Here is a 17,626-nt window from a genome sequence, read left to right as displayed (position 1 = left end):
TTTTTTCGGAAGACCGATAAGAAAAAGTTAGTCACGTTCATACGCAGGTCTGCCTTGGGGACAGGTCTGCCAAACACTGAGCACAGCCTGCGTATCAAGTGGCTCCATGCATATCCTCTCCAGAAATGCAACAGCTGCACTTTTCCTTCACTTTCCTAGAAAAAAAATAATCACTAAACAAAATACTTTCAGTATAAATATTAGGGTGCAGCATTTAGCAACGCTGCTATCGTTATAGCTACCAGGTTCTCAAAACAATTTCTCCCCCAGCTTTTTACCTAGAAGTTTAAAAAAAAAAAAAAAAAGAGCGTGTATGAACATCCATGGTTTTCCTTTCTGAAGATAAGGAGGAAACAATTACTGCCCTTTACGCACTGGTTACACTCTCCTCCGCTTGTCAGACACATCCCAGTGTATCAGCAAAATTAAATTATGGAGACATTAGTATCAAGCTGGACAATTATGGCAAGAAACCCCCTCTTCAGCCATACATCTTTTCAAATGAATGTCACTGCCATCCACAAGCATGCACGTGTTAAAGCATGTGTAGGCCAGCGCCTTCTCCCTCCTAACTAACGACGTGTGAGAACGTATGGCAAATATTAAAGGCAATGAAAGGAGCTGGCTGTATCAGAACAGCCAAATACGAAATGTAAAATATACTTGGGGGGACAAATTAATAATTGCTTTATGAATAGTTTAAGTCGCACAAATACTGAAAAAGTGTAATAAAATTTGTGGTTTTTTTCAGAGCCTGCAGTTCTTTATCTGACTCATTTTCCTTTGAGCTACTAAATAAATAAATGGGATCAACCAAGTAAGAATTCAGAAAAGTTACTCTAATGAAAAAAAAATCCATCTTCTACATGGCTCCCATGTTGTTCTATCAGTTTATTCAAAGCCTGTGGCTACACATGCGTACCTGACACCCCAAGGAGATCTCTTGGTTGAACGTGCTACAGTCCAAAGAAGTTTATTCTACAGTTTTCAGTATTTCACTTTGACTGGCATTGCTTTAAAAGGTGAAAGCGTTTTGCTTTTCCTGTTTTTGAGGAAGGAATTTTTCCCCAACACACAGAAAATAACCCAAATGTAACCCGCAGGCACTGGGGCTGCTGGCTGCACCTGGCTGCAGGGCAGGCGAGCACACCTCGCACGCTGCCTTTCGCTTTGAGGCACCTCAGGGACTGTGACAGGTGGCTCTTTTGCTTGCAGTTTAACAGTGCTTGCAGTGACCAACACAGCTTGAATGAGCACACACGTTTTGAAAATTAAGATTGATATCATGTTTTAACACAATTTCAAAATGAAAATCGCTTTCAGAGCAGCAGCACTGAATGTGCACCAAGTGCACGTTATGGCCAGGACGCAGCCCGGTACTGTAAATGAAATACACACCAGCTCACAAGGCTGTAGGTTTATTTATTTTTATTTATTCTTTAATAGAAAGTGAGAGAGAAAAAAGAAAACTGCTGCCCTGTTAAATCAACCTTGATCACTGTGGAAACTAAACGTCCCGAATCCACTGCTTGCCACCTCTAAGCCATGTAAGACAGCTGAAATAACTGTTTCAGAGTTTGTTGCTTGTCTTACAAGTTTTTCTTATCTCAGCTAGGTAGAATGATATCAAATAGCTCAATATAAGGAATTTCTCATTCTGTTTTGGATATCATAATTTGCACATCATTAATAAGTAATTCTGCAATATGTAAATGAAAGACAAAATAACCAAGAGCTAACAAACTAACTGGCCAGCATGGGAGTTGAGCATGCAGACAAAGAACTCATGACTCCACACTACTCCTAGGAAGGCCAAGTTGCAAAGAAGCTTCAGTTGTTCACCATACCAGTCATTTGTTCGTTCACTTCCCAGAAAGCCTAAAAAGGGGCCTTCTGCTCCCATACATTTCCTTTGTTTTGAGGCAGTGAACAAAATTATATTCACAACCAAGAGATTGAATAATCCAAGTTTCTTTCTGAAAACAAAAAGCAGGCAGTGGCAGAAGGGATGCAACACGCATGTGGCACGAATGCATGCTGCCAAGAATCACAGGCTAGTTAAGCATGAGACTAAGGGAACACAGAGCAGAGCATCCCCATCAGCAAATCAGCGCATTCTTTTTCTTTCCAATAACAAGCTATTGTATAAAGAAAATTTATTACCTCCTGAATTGCCAGCTAAGGCAGTGACATATATTTCTACATCCTATTATCTTGTGAAGTCAAACAAGGCATTCAGCCTTTTAAAAAACGTCTGAAACGGAGAAAAAAAACACTACTTGGCATTGAGGGAGTCTTGTCTTTGGCTAAAACTCACGCGGAGCCAATCTTGAAATCCTTGCTCAGTCTTTCCAAAGAGATCCTTCCATACAACAGGGATTACCCAATCTTCCCAAAGAAGCAGTGTCCTCATGACGTCTGTTTTTGATTGCAGCTAGAGTGCAAAGCAAGTCATTTCCCAGACTGGAAAGCTCAAGATTGCAAATTAATGCAAACAAACTGGAGATATTTTGGGTTTTACAAGTCTTCCTGCCACCTGTGCACAGTCAGGACTAGCAAAGGGCCATTAAAGGACTTGCCTTTTTCTAGCCTGCATCCTATGCAATCCACTACGGTATTTCAGGGAACAATTAAGCATCAAAAACCTCACCACACATGGTGTGGTCCGAGTCATTTATAAGCCTACTATGTGGAATATACCTCTTTACTGAATTTGTTAATTTATGTAACGTGTCGTGTTTTTAATAAGAATTTTCTGTGTTAATTTGTTTATTCACAGAACCAGTGGACACAGGAGAACAATTTCAGAACAAAACCAGAAGGATAAAGGATCCTATGTGCAAAATTTCCAGCATCAACCCTTGCATTGCCAAAGGCTTTACAGGTAAAAACCAGAACTTACAAAGTGGCTGCAAACCTGCTTTCAACACCTCACATGCCAAACTTGGGGTTCTACATTTCTTCTTCTTGTATTACTGATGTAAAGTCAAAAACTTTCCAAAAAGAGTTTAGTTTCAAATCAGTATCAATCCACTATTTAGAAACAAAACAAAAAAAAGAAGGAAAAAAAAAAGGAAAAAAAGGAAAAAAGAAAGAAAGAAAAGAGACTTATGAAGAAGTCTGAAAACAAGACCGACCTATACCCTGGGTGAGATTGGATGGGTTAAGTGTCTCTGGCACTATTTGTCTTCACTATTGACAGACACTGTCACACAACCCACCACACGATGCCTGTCTCTGAATGGCGAAGCTAGAATGCAAGTTAAGTGTATTAATAGAGAAAAAAAACTAGCATCCCAGCAAATATAATAAAGCAATCCAATTCACCAGTTATTAAAAAACACTCAGATTCAAGATAGGTAGGTTAATTTAATTTACATTAAGCCCAACAGTGTAAATTCCCCTTACATTCACATGCTGAACCAAGCAGTGCATTGTAATTTGGGTGAATACATCAATCTGTTTTTATTCCCAATGACATCCATTGTTAAATTAGCACCAAGTTCAGGTATCTCAGCAGAACCTCTGGGAGCAGCTCGGACCCAGCAGTCCCGTTTAGCTCGGAGCCAGGCAAGGCAGAACTCTAGGCCCCCTCAGCTGCTCTCTGCAAGCTCTCACCTGTCTGTCCCTCAGCTCCCTCCACAGCCCATTGCCCTAAAAGAGTGACTGTACAATGATATCACGACTGATGGGTCCAACAAAGAACACTTCAGGTTAGGAAATGGCCTCTCTTGTTCTTTAGGTCCATGGCTGTTTTTTTCTAACAACTTAAGAACTCCTCTTGGCCTTCAGGAAGTCTTCGATGCCGGTACTGCAAGTGCCCAAACAGGAGCACATTGGGGTTGTTCTCCTTTTGCCCTTTTTCTTACTTTTTTTTTTTTTTCATTATTTATTAAGGAACAAGAAATTCTCCTGTCACAAGCATTCCTCGAGCCTTTTTGGCGTAAGAATAGGAGCCACTCAGTGTAAGAATTTGCCATCCAAAATCTCTCAGAACAATAGAACAGCTTGTGTCTGAGTCAGTATTCTGGAAAAATGGGGCTTACATGCTCTGTAAGACTTAGGAAGACTGAAAACAAACTTTAATTAGAAAAAAAGAAGATCTGGGATGCATCTATGCAGTCCTCACGTGCAATTAGCAGCAGGCTGTGCTCCACGCAGAGCAGCAGACGCGCTCAGTGCGCACACAGCCCCGCAGGACTGCAGGGCTTTAACTGAAGTTACAGGGAGCACACCTAAAAGGTTTCCATGAAACGGAAACGATCAGAAAAACCTCCTTCCTCAGCATTCCCCAGGGATGAACGCTCACCCATGGTGATGAAGGAGCCTCCCCCAGCCCCTGTGGCAGCCCCTCGGGGCCCGCAGGCTGCTGAAAACAAACTGGTTGGGAGGCAGCAGTGCCGACAACCAGAGCGGCCGGGGCACTGCAGCAGGACACGGCAGCAGGAAGGGGCACTATTAGAGCATTATGGTCTGGCTCAGATTCATTCCCCAAGAAAGAAGCGTTTGGCACGAGCGAGACAAGCGCGCGGCGGCCGGCCGGCCCTGGAAGACGTCCTCCAGGAGGTGACAGGAAGGCGCTTCCAGCCGGGACGGGGTGGGAAGGGGAAGGGAACGGCCTACAAAGAAATGGAAGTTTTTACAGTCATTGGAGATCGACTACAAAGAGGAATCTTTCTTTTCCTGATCATTTGTTTACATCGTGTAATTATAAGCCCAGGAAAACAGAATTCGTAGTGGCACTCGTAGCCCCCTTTGAAATTTCTGGTAATTATTTCTGTATCAACAGGAAAAACTGACTAATGACACTAGGAAGGATGACAAACCAAGAAAATATTTTCATTAAAAATAAAAATTAAGAAGCCTAACTGTTCAAAAACAAAACATCTTCATTTTGAAGCTGTATTAGAATATTTAGCTTGGAAATGATGTAAAAAGCTTTATCTTCGCAGGGGAAAATGAGCCATATCCTTAGCGCTTGGTCTCGACCCTGCCGGTAATCCAAATATTTTTGATCCATTTTGCTACAGTAGCGATCTAGAAGCAAAGCTTTATTTTCATAATTAAAATGAACAGAAACACTCATAACAAGTATTTCAATTACAGATCTTTGACCAAAAAAGCAAATTCTATTTGGGACAAGCAGTTTGTTCCTTTACTTAAAAAAGGTACAAAATTGGGAAGAAAAAAAAAAGGTAAAATTTTATTATTTAGTATTTTCCTAGGCTATAAACCTAAGACAGAAAAAATCAGTACATAATAGATTAACTGTATCTAAATGTGAAGAATGCAAAAAGTGTTCAGTAAACACATTTCAACAGCAAAAAATCTTTTCCCCTTTTGTTACACCACCACCACTCTTTGTGAATTCAATTTCAGATAAGAACTCGAAAATGTCAGAATGGAAACAACACAGGAAATAATATCCTGAAGAGCAGTACAAAAATATGGAAGGATATATTTGCCTCTGGTAAATGGGGAGCAGCATAAGAGATCGTCAACAAGCTGAAGCAGCTCATTCCAAAACTCTGCTACAGAAAGAAGGAGCAGATGATAAGAAGATGCGACAGTTTTCTTCACTGAGGCTCTGAAGGTTTGAGCATTCTTGTCACTGGAAATAAAAGATGAATATGCAACACTTTTTTTTAAAGTACATGGCTGAAAATGCTTTGGAATCATCCCCAAAAGACAAGAACAAGGTGTTGACCTACTAACCAGAAAGACACCTTTGAGGAAGGACTTGAATTAGCAGTTTGAATTTTAAGCATTTGAAGCACTTGTTCAGTGTGTCCTGATCAACAGGGGGGGGAAAAAAAAAAAATCAGTCAGCCTTTACAAGCAACTGAAAAGAATCAGGCATCCCTCCTTACAACTGGAGCTTAAAATACTGTGCAGAAGGCATTATTAAAGCCTCAGCCATGCTTATTTCATGTAAGAAGTCTCCAGCCACAGCTTACAATGGTATTTCTCAACAGGACACCTTCATGTAGTTCAGGAGTCTGTAAGATGATTCATATTTAATGTGTTCATGGAACTGCACCAGGCAAAGTCCTCTTTTTCCTGTCCCCTGAACAAAGACATTTGTCATGTAAACAGCAAGCAGAGAGAACAGTTTCTAGGAGTAAAACCAAATCCTTTCCCTCCTCTCCACTTTCCAGAAGTATAACAGAATTAAAGCTTGAGATAGCAGCTTAGGTTGCGAACATCACAGCTCAAAATCCTAGAGTTCTATTAAATTATACTTGCCTGGTTGTTATTCAGAGGGTGGGTAATAGCCCCTTTGTCTGGATTAATGAATATGAGATACACATTTATTAACAAGTTAATGAATCCAATCAGCAACATTCCATTTTAATACTTGTAAAGATGTTCTGTAAATTGCAAGACATTTCAAAATGTAAGAACTAGAAGTCTGCCCCTGCAAGGCCATCACAGCTTAAAAACAGCCCATCCTGGTCCTCCAAAAAAACTAAGAAGTTAACTGCAGCAATATATATCTCTCTCAACCATGATTGTATTTTTATGGAACAAAACCCCACAGCAAAGCACCTGACAGAAAAGCCTCAAGTATGTTGAATTTCAGCCAGACGCTACCTTATTCTGTGTCCTGGGAAGCAGAGAACAAACTGTGTTAACTCTTACAGGAGTAGTTAAAAAAAAAAAAAAAAAAAAAAAAGCAAGTGCCTCATCACTTGATATCACTCCCTCTAAGGTAATCCTCTCATTATGAAGAGTAAGCACATGTGTTATTGACTTCTAGATACACTGTGCTAGCAGCATTTCAAATTAGCCCTTCCTTTAAAAGTGAGAGTAAGTGAGATTACCTACAATGCTACGGGGGCTGAACTAGCATTTCCTTATCATTTCCAACAAAAGTGAGGTTCTGGAGCAAGTAAAAGCTGACAAAACCCACCAACAAATAAAAGACTAAACAAGGGGGAGATTTCAGAACAAACTGGTTTACACCACAGGAGAGAGCATTGCTTGCCGAAGCCATTTTTCTTCCTCACCCTCTCAACCTGTGCAGAGTCAACTACCTGAAAACATTAAGGACTTGAAATAGACAAACGAATTGTCTAATCTCAGACTTTAACATTAAATTTAAAATATATGTTGTCCCGTGCAGACATATAAATATACACGGGCTGATTTTCCTCTTGCTTGGTTTGGAGCGCAGCCTGCAGTCCTGCTTTCCAGGTAAACGCCTCTCTAAGATGCACTATTTTCTTTCAAGTGCGTGGTGGAGGAGAGGGAAACAAACCACTAAGACACTACACAAAAACTATCTGCTATCACTCCCTGGCAGAGTCTGCCTAGAGCCACGGGGAGTCAGGCAGCCACTTCCCTCTCCAAGCAGCAGCCACGCTGCTTTGGGCCGGGGCTTATCTCTGCCTACATGTGTACACAGCGCAACTGGCTGTGGAATTATCCTGGTCATCACAATTATATGTTTATAAAAGACCAAGATTCAATTGTTCTTGCCCTCACTGTAGTGGAAAGTGACATAACCAATGAAAACAAACTAGGCTTTGCTCTGTTTTCATACCTTTTTTTTTTTTTTTAACAACTTGGAGAACTGTCGTTTCTTGCACACCTAATATTTCCGATCCAAGTTTTCGTGGCACCCAGACCCTTAACTGTCTCCTCTCAATGCTCGTGGAAGGTCTCCACAGCCCCAGCCCTGCAAACAACTGAACCCCTCACCAACTGACAGGCGCTGGGAGAAGCTCTGAGGCTCCACCTCGTCTCGCTGCTCCTTCCTCCCCCTGCAGCGCTCCCTGCCCCAGGGCACCAGAAGCATTCCTGCAGACTGGCTGTGAGCCAAGAAGCCTGCACCTGGAGCAGGTCCTTCAGCCAGCACGCTGCGCAGCACGCAGACAAAGCCCTCTTCTCTGGCAGGACTGCCAGCCTGAAGTCTTTGTGAACCCACAATCTGTGACGCTGAAAAGTGTTCTTGATTGAAAATGAGTGTCTCCCCCTTCCAGTGTTTGCAAAGAAATCTCTACGCTATTTTTTTGTACTTTTTCATTAAAGAAAATCTTGCTGCAGCTTAGCCCAAACACAGCTAACACATTCTTAGTTTTTTAGAAGGAACCGGACTGGCTGTTAGCAGACACTAAATACCTGCAGGAAACAGACATTTAGTTCCATTCATCTCGAGTGTTTAATTTCCTCTGTTAGATACAGAATTAATTAGCAGTTTGCGTCCATCTGTGGATTTAGAGTGTAACAGGGTTTGTGGGTTTTTTTGTTTCTTTGTTTTTGTTTGTTTTGTTTTTAAGATCTAGGTTTCTACAGGATTTGGTCACTGCTGTATCTTTGAACAAAACCAATCATTAAATATGTTGATTTTAGAAATACACGCCCCAAATATTTTTGAATAAGTGATACAAACGTATCAAATCCTTTCAACATTATTAATAAAAACATAAAAACATCATTTTTCCCCCAATGTAGCAACTGAAGTTCCACTGCACACAGTTAAATCCACAGGTTCTCTCAGAAGAGGTCTGGCAAAACATGAATGGTGAGCAGTGCTGTAAAGTTTCTCCAACAAGTCTAATAATATCGTTTTAGTTCTGACCGGGATTCCTGTGCCATGCAAATCTGGGAAACATTCTTACACAAATATTTAATGCACATGAGCTCAGAGGAAAAGAAACAATGCAGCTATTAGAATCCTCTCCTTAAATATATACATTTTAATCAAGCAACAACTTAAGACCAAATCAGGAAGTGGAACATGACCTTGTAAGACATACGGGGATCCAATTATGCAAAAAAAAAAAAAACAAAAACCCTCATCCAATGAAGAAAGATGCATCGATCAGTTTTCCTTTTTTCCTCATCGCATAGATGTTTAGTAATCTATAGAGGTTACTGACAAGAATTCCAGATGCAAACCAGCACTAAGACTAACCTCACAAATGAGAGCTTTGCCCTTAAATCCAGACTTTATTTTCAATGAAGACCAATGACAGAGGCTTTAGACTAAGGTCTAGAACATGACTAGGAGTAAGCTGGAGCAGAAAACAAAGACAAAAAGGTCATGTCTCATTTTTATATGCTCTCAGAAAGATAACCAACTTCTCAGTTTTACAAATGTGCCACCCTGACTAATGTTTTACATTCTCACGCACATGTAAATTTTGTAATACATTACAATAGAGCTGTGCTGGAATCGAGTTTAAATACTAAGCTTTCTCAGGCCTCTGAAAAGAAAGCATGACCTCTCTTCGTCCCTACAGCTCGAAAACCTTCACAGCCCAAAACGTAATCTCCCATTTTTGATGCTTGCTAGAATTGTTACACAGTCAGTCAGCATTCTGACTCAGTTCCAAACAGGTAGGTATACCCCTGAAGCCAGAATGCACTCTAGGAATTAACAGGCCTGTGCTGAGAGTAATAAAGAACAGCAAAACAGATAACTTGTTTCTTATAGATACATCCTCCCTGAAATACAGTAACCAGTAATTTAGAAGAGCTGGTAGTTTAGATCACCTAGTTTAGCCTGATTTATACTACCTAAGTTCTCCTAGAATGAACTTGGCTACTTCTCCACCAACTTTTTACAATCAAAACTTTGCCAGCACTGTTCATGTTGGCCAGAACGTTACAAACCTTAACAAAGCGCTGAATAAATGAGAATGCTTACCAGCAGCGACTACAGCTGGAGGAGGCGAACCTGCCTCGCCACCGCTTGTTTGGCTCATGGATGCTACAGATGTTTCTCTGGAAGGTGGTAACTGCAGCTCCTTTGGGAGAAGGTCATAGACAGATTCTGTTGAACAAATGGAAAACAAAAAGGAAAAGGGTTTATTAAGAAAAAAATCATGCTCTGTAAGAGAGAAGAAATACTGGTTTTGTCTAAAAAGATATGACCTATGATGTGATGTTCTCAGAAGCTTCCTAAAAAGTTACATCAGGTACTCAGAGACCCTAACGTTATGGAATAAAGTTATTTCAGAAGACAAACCACGGAAACACGAAGATACACGTTCTCAAGAGTGAAACAAAAACACCAATTTGTTCAAACAAAGAAATAATTCATGACCTTCCACAGAAGCTGTACTCATTTCGAATGACAGAGCTGCCGGCATATACCAAGAACCACGTGAGAACCAAAGACAAACCCGCTGCCAGAGCCCAACCTGTGCGCCTGCATTTCAGAGACTCACCTAGCACCATCACCTGCAGAACATTTACAAAGCCCTCCCAGGAAAGCATCAGCTCCTTACCTAAGATCCCTTATTTCCATTTTTCTTGCCTTAAGCTTTTTGATAAAGCGCCACAGGCACCCCTAGGCAAGCAGCCTGCCAGCGCCAACCGGCATTCACGGCAGCTCTCTGACCCCTGAGAGGGGATTTGTGACTCGGGTCGCAGAGCCGCACGGTGCAGCAGCCCAGGCACACGGGCTGGCAGCAGGTCACCCGGCTGGGCAGGGCTCTGCACGAACACCTCCCAACGCATCGTTAGGTTACCTGAGATAATTACAGCCACGGGCACACAGCTCTGAGTACACCTCTGCAAGGGGACCCATGGAAGACGCACGGCTGCTTTAAACGCCCATGGCGGGGATGCAAACAACCCAGCTGAACAGATGCGAGCTGAATCCACAGCTCTGCACCACGGAACTCTAGGAAAATCCCTTATAAATATTATTTGCGTGCCTGAGACAGGTATGGAAAGCTCAAGGCAGATTTTTAATGTCACTGTCGCTCAGCTTCCCAGCTGGGCAGTAAAACTTAGCAGCAAGTGTCATTCACACCAACCTGCTTCCGTCCAAAAAGCATCAGTGACACAGCCTGGCAGCATACTTTGTGAACCACAAAATCCCAGCAGCTTTCAGAGACAAGGTCTACTTATTTCCACGCTGAAAGGCCCCTATAAGCTTGGCCACTGGCACTGCTGTCAATGCGTCAAAAATGCCTCCAAATAGAACGTGGCATTTGGAAACCACAAGGTGTGTGCTGGTCTATTTCCTGCTGAATTACAAGTTTTCTTCAAGACGAGCATCTTGATTCAGGAGGCCGATGAAGTAACGAGGTAGGACTGAGCTTTAGGGTTTGATTTTGTGTTTTTTGTGTGTGTGTTTTAAATATTTACTTCTCAAAAGTGACAAAGATTCGGTCAAATCTGCCTCTTTAAAGGGATGCTCAGATCCAGAGCTCCCAAAGCGTGTCATTTCTCAGGGAACCAGTAATTTTACCTACCATAAGCACAGGCACGATCTCTGTGAATAACCCTATCGACACGATAAGGAGAGGGAGGGCAGGAGGAGCAAGCATTAGAACTGAAGCACTTTCCCCCAGACCATTACAAGCCAAACCCTGCTGTGCCTGCACCACGCGGCCAGCCCCATCCTGAGGCACTGGGGGATGGCACCCAGCACCAGCGAGCAGCCACCCTAAGCGCAGCCTGTGGAAAACGTCCCAGGTTGTCTTCCCGAGGGCACGGGCTAACACACACCCCCAGTGAGCCGGGCTATAGGACCTGCCGCTCCCAAACCTTCCTCAGGGATCCGAGTTGTGCCGGTGCCTTTAAGAAAGCTTGCCACATCAAACCTGCTCTGAACTGATCAGACTTCAAATGAAACTTTGTGTTTTCACCTAAACACAGGCCAATGTTTATATATGCTGCGCTATAAATAGCATTAAAGCAAAAACTGACAAATTCCAGAAAGATTAGAGTTGCTGCAAGGAAACCAACTCTTCCCAGAGGATACAGCTTCTCTCCGTGCCTGCTGTCGCTCCCAAATAGCTGAGTCCCTTCCCCGTTGCTCAGCTCACCTCCATCACCGCTTTGGGCTTTCTGTTTGGGTTTTTGTTTGGTTTTGAACACACACACACACACACACACACACGCTCCTTCTGCTAGAACTTTGCATTTATTCACATGGAAAACATCCACAAAAAGAAAAAGCTGTTGTTATCTATACCCAGTATTGCTTTTGAAGGAAAGAAAAAAAATAAATTAGCATCATTACATATTTCTATCTAATTAGCAGGAAAAATATGTAAACAAAATTCCTGTCCTCAGCAGCCACTGTGGTGAATAAAGGAGTCAGAATTCAGGCAGCTGACAGCACAAGTGCCTTGTAATGCATTGCTTCTTTTGAATCCCCTTGAAGAACGTATCTGTTGATGCCGAGATCCCGTTCTAGTCCAGCAGCAGCTCTGTCTACACCCAACTATCTCCATAAATACACTTTCTTTCTCCATATAGGAAAAAAGGAATCTCTTTTTCAGGGTTATTGTTATCATGAGGTATAAACAGGATCCACACACAAGCAGAATAAAGCTAACAAATGCTCGGCAGCAGCCAAGAGGCTCATGCTCAGCCCCCCACACAAACCCTCACCAGTTTCTGTGCCACGCATCCGTGCCATCGGCTATCGCACGCCCTCCTCGCAGGGAGCTTCCAAATCTCACACCATCCCTCCAAATGCCTCGCTGGACGAGCTGGGTGAGCCCAGGCCTCGCAAATCCCGGTACTGAAATCAAGGACACCCGGGGAAGGGCAGATTTACAAAAAAGCCCTCTAAGTGTCAAGTTTCTTCAACTGCCCTTTATCCGATTATGCTGCCAGCGTAATCTCTCCGATCAGCTGCCTGGAACTTTGATGTGCCTGCCAGTTATGCTGCCAGGTCAGAAAACTGCATTTCACGTGGCTGTACCGACCAGCACAGCCCCACATACCGAGCCAGCACCCCAGGCGGCAAAGTTTGACACCTGGGGAGCACAAGGTTTTGCCAGTGTGCTGCCTGAAACTGCACAAAGCACTCAGAGTCAAAATATTAATGAAAACCAATTAAAGCAATATGGTAGCAGAGATGCTCAGCACCAGCACAGCAGGGCCAGGAGCAGCAGCAGCAGCCCGGACATGAGGCAGGGCTGCCAGCAGCACTCACCCAGTGCCATGCACTGCTGGACCTGCAGCACCTGGGGAGCTGCACACCACTGAGACCGGGTCACTCCGTGCTCAGCTTCGCACTGGAATGGAGACAGACGCTGGCACTTCAACTGGATGGGAGGTGGGGAGAGGAAAGGGAAGGAGTTTCCCCAGGACAGCTAATGGAAGCAGCTGCAAACCATCAGCTCAGCACTAAGGCAGCAAACCCAAGGCGCAGCGCCCGCGCTCCCTCGCTCGCGGTGCTCGCAGGACTTCCCTGCAGCTCCCCATGCTGAGCGGCCCCAGCGATTCCCAGCTGCAGCCACGCAGGAATCTCAGCTGTCCAGCCTCAGAACTGAGATCTCCAGCAACTTAGTGCCCCGGTAGCTCTCCCTGTGCCGGGACTGGTTCACGAAGCTGCTGCAGGGGGCGCGGAGCCGGGGCGTTTTCCACAGGTCGTGGCGGTGCCTGGCCCTTAGGCGCACATCCTGGAAATCTCTCCCCGCTCCTCTGGCCTCCTGAACAACAGCAAAGATAATCCCTGTGTTTTAATAAGCTCTCCGCACCGAGCAGCCGCCCACTTGATCCCTAGTGCTGTTAGCCTCCTCAGCATGCTCTAATACCCACACAGCCCTGGCTGCTTCTTCCCAGGCCATTTCCTTGCCGCAGCACATGACGGTCACACCAGAGATTAGCCAAAACCTTGGTGCACTCTCCTCATCAGCTGGCAGTGTGCTAGCAGAAACCCCTTCTCAGGACGTACTCCAAGCTGATCAGACAGCAAACAGGCAAAGAGAGCTACTTATAAGGAACTACATTTATAAAAAAAAAAACAATTAGAAGCGCATGAATCTGCAATAGTTTCAGCTACATGGGCTGTGAGAAAAGTCCAATGGAGCACACATACTCTGCCAATGAAAGAGACCTTAGGAAGAAAAAGCAGTGCCCATGTTCCACCACATCCCCAGGTAAGCATGAAAAATCAGGTTCAGAGTACCCATGCGTGCACACAGATTCTGCAACTCCAACAGTTCAGGTTGAAGGGTGAGCTTTAAAGCCACAGGCCTGGCACTCCTCGCTCGGAAGGCTGCTGTGATTTAGCACAGCTACACGTGCAAGTCAGGGGCTTCTGGATCCTTTTGGAAAAGGCACTGAACCCCAAATCTATGCTACACCTGAAAAACCAAGGGCTCTGATTCTGTCCGAGGACGCTATGCATTTTCTTTTATTTTTAAACACAAAGTTTGGCTCTATCCAGCAGCGCAGAGCCTAGGCCCAACAATACGGTGTGGTGGCTGAGCGCGCTGGATGCCAACAGCTCCGCCACAATAGCTCCGCTCACAAAAGGGTTTCAAAGAATGACGGAGGGGTGGGAGAGTTCCAGCAGCCCGAAACGCTCGGCGCACAAGCAAAGCCTTGCTTTGTTGCCAAACGTTGGCGTCCTGTGACCCTCACGGACTCGCTGTACACAAAGCCTGGGTGTGGGAGCACTTCCAAGGCAGCGCGCGGGCTGTCAGGAAGAACCCGCAGGAGCATCCGATTGCCCCGTTCTCTGCCCACCCCCAGCCCCCTCCAGACACCCACCAAGGGCACCAGGAGAGGAGCTCTGAGCGAGTTCGTTACGGCAGTGTGGGATGATGGCTGGATGGCAGGAGCACCCCGGAGCTCCATGGAGGCGCTGGGGGTCTGCGGAGGGCGGTGAGAGGGGACGGCGCTGCCGCACCAAGGCAGGACAGGGCCAGGGGCCAGATCAGGCTGTGACCACGAAGGACTGGTGTGTTCCTATTTTTGTTGTTTCCTCTAACATCCCACCGACTGGCCTTGATGCACACCCCTTGGAGCGCCCTACAAGCCGTCGGTCTGACTCTCCTGCTCTGGCACTCCCACGAGCCCCGTCACACCTCGCAGCACCGGGATGAGCCGGGATGAGCCGCGGGCCCCCGCTCACACCGCAGAGAGCAGCCAGGCCGCCCGCCAGCGCTCCTCTCGCTGGCAGAACTGGATTGCTACAGCAACAGTGGCAGGTTTTCAAAGAAACTGCAGTGTATACAAGGATGTTTTACACAGCCAAACATAAAATCTTCCTTCCAGTCCCCTCTGGCTTCAGACAAAAGAAGCGAACCCTAAATCAACATGATTCATGAGCACGCAGGGAGAGGCAGATGCCATCACTCTGCCTGCCCTAGAAAACTTTGATTACAAAGTTTGTGCTGCTGCAACCCCACTCCCAAGTCGCAGCCGAGGCTCTTTGCTGATGATGCAGCACCAGATGCTGTAAAGTCCAAATCCTGCCTGCAAGCATCGCTGCTCCGACACAGAAACGCGCCACGAGTGTTAGCAACGAGGAGAGAAGAGCTTGCTGAGGGACACACACGTCTATTTTAAAAAACGATGATCAGTAATACATTATTAACCAGCAAAGTCATTAACTTTTTATCACAACAGCAGGATCATTGCCTCTCGTATTTAAAAATAAATAAATGAAATCTGAAAAGTTTTTCCTTCCCCCCCCTTTTTTTTTTTTTTTTTTTATTTTTAAAGAAGCAAGAATTCGTACCAAAATGCTGCTATTAGAAGGGTAATCTTGCAACCAACCCATAACCGAGCCCAACCCGGTTACTGCAGAACGCCACCAACCTCCAGAAAAGCTGTTAATATTCACGATTCTGCACAGCAGGGTAGGGTTGAGAAATTAATCCCTTTAAAGTTGAATTTCAGCAACTGACAAAGGCATGTGTTAGCTGAACTCCATTTATGGCATACATCCAAATATCAAATAAAGCTTTCCTGGCTGTGTTTCAGTCATCCCCATTCACAGCTCAAAGAGGACTTTATAAATGCAGACAGACAGCATAAATCCTGGGTCTTGTTTGCATCCAATTTTACAAATCTCAGAGAGAGAACGACTTTATTTACTGAGCATCACTTCAAGAAACGGCCCAGTAATGACTTACTGAAGCATCTGCCCCATGCAGTTGTAAATTCCAGAGCAAACCCCAAGAACTCCAAGAAACCAATAAAGCACCACGAGGGACAAGGCAGAGAACCAAGGAACGACAGAACCCCAAGTCCTTCAACACCGCGGGGCACCGCTCCACAAACCCCTTAAACCTCTCAGCCACAGCTGAAAGACTCGGTTACACACGAGGAGTGCTTAAAGGTGCACATCTCGCATAGCCCAGAATGGGAAGAAAAAAAAACACCTGTTGGCAATACCTTAAGAGTTAGAAGAAAGCAGTCCAGTGCTGCCATGCTTTGATCCTCCAGCACACTGGAAGCTGAGCTGCGCTTACCCTCAGGAAAGGCTCCGAACATGCCAGGTGTGACAATTCAATTAGCAACTCAAACAACTCCATTTTGCCATGTAACAACTATAGGAAATGCTACAACAAGGACACTTCTTCATTTGGGATTCTACACTAAACTGAATTTTAAGGCTAATTGGTTTTCTCCTGCCTTCACACTCTGTCACCACCCTGACATTCTCGAATGCTCAAACCCACCAACACACGATGTCCAAAGAACAAAGATCAGCCCTATCTATCTATCACCCACCTTAAAACACTGCTATTGTTTCAAAATCAAAATTCCCTGGATACACAGAGGTGCTCCTGCCAGTGATGCCAATCCTGTAGGTGCCACACGGCACCTGAACCAGAGTCACAGAGCAGCAGAATTGAATACCCTGAGCTGGAGGGGACCCACCAGGATCACCGAGTCCCACTCCAGGCTCCCCTCAGGAGCACCCAAATCCCAGCCCGTGTCTGAGAGCCGTGTCCAAACGCCCCAAACTGCAGCAGCTCCATGCCGTGCCCCCTGCCCAGGGGAGCAGACAGCCTTCCACTGCATTGCAGCCACCTCTCAGATTCAGTATTTTATAATAAACACGGGGTTAGGAACTGTGCTCCTGAGCCTTGACATGCTCCCTAGCACACCAACCACCTCGAGCCCACAAACCACAAGCGAGGTTCCTGTATCTCACCAGTTTCCCCCGGCTATTGCAAGATCCCATGTGAGCGGGTAAAACTGCCCCAATGCTGAAGGACACGAAGCAAAGGGAGGCCACCTGGATGCTGCCTCGGTGCCCAAGGCGCCTCGAACAGGGCACAGCTGGGCCACCCGCTCAGCACACTGACAGCCGCTGCGGGCTGCTCTGAACGTGCTCAGGCTGGAACAGGAAAACAGGAAAAATTTAAAAAAAAAAAAAAAAAAGATTGGGCACAAAATCCCTCCTAGTGAGCTGGAATGCTGCAGCAGACTCACGCGTTGAAGAGGATTCGTACGAAGCACGCCCTGCAGAGCACGAGGTCCCAGGGCTCCCTTCTCCTGGCCCCACACCATCCGAGGAGCAGCGCTGCTGATGTGCACCAGGCTGGGAGGCAGCAGCAAGAGGCACGCCAAACCCCCAGGCTGTGTTTGTGACCAACACAGCACCTGGAAGGAGCTCCTCACGGAAACCCAGATGCCAGCTGTTTGTAAAATCAGGTATGGAAAGCGTTAAGCAAGTTCTCAAACATGTTCGCAGATCACTCTCAGGAGACCAGTAGGAACCAAAGCCAAATATTTAATGGCAAAACGTGGATAAAAAGTTATTTTCTGTACTGCAGAGCTAAAAATCCCAATGGAATCAGAGGGAGAACAGCAGTGAAAGAATGAGTGGAGTAACTGGTCTGGAATTGCCAAGACACATAAAACACAAGGATGGTGATACCAAATCAAACTGAGTATTGATTAG

The 17,626-nt window shown here is 45.2% G+C and overlaps 1 protein-coding gene across 7 annotated transcripts in view; it reads right to left on the bottom strand.

Moving 5' to 3' along the window:
• Positions 1 to 17,626, bottom strand: part of NFAT5 (nuclear factor of activated T cells 5) — a 52,613-nt gene that overhangs the window by 27,183 nt on the left and 7,804 nt on the right. For 2 of the 7 annotated variants that reach the window (XM_032195541.1, XM_032195542.1), the window contains exon 2: positions 9,656 to 9,781. In XM_032195541.1, the coding sequence (XP_032051432.1) occupies positions 9,656 to 9,781 (126 nt within the window). Of the gene's footprint in view, positions 1 to 2,163; positions 3,018 to 3,137; positions 4,295 to 9,655; positions 9,782 to 17,626 lie in introns of those variants that run through there. The other 5 variants (XM_032195544.1, XM_032195547.1, XM_032195545.1 and 2 more) reach the window with 4 other exon arrangements.

The sequence above is a fragment of the Aythya fuligula genome, chromosome 12 (genome assembly GCF_009819795.1).
Source record: "Aythya fuligula isolate bAytFul2 chromosome 12, bAytFul2.pri, whole genome shotgun sequence".
NCBI classification, from domain to species: domain Eukaryota; kingdom Metazoa; phylum Chordata; class Aves; order Anseriformes; family Anatidae; genus Aythya; species Aythya fuligula.
This window is presented reverse-complemented; position numbering and strand designations above follow the sequence as displayed.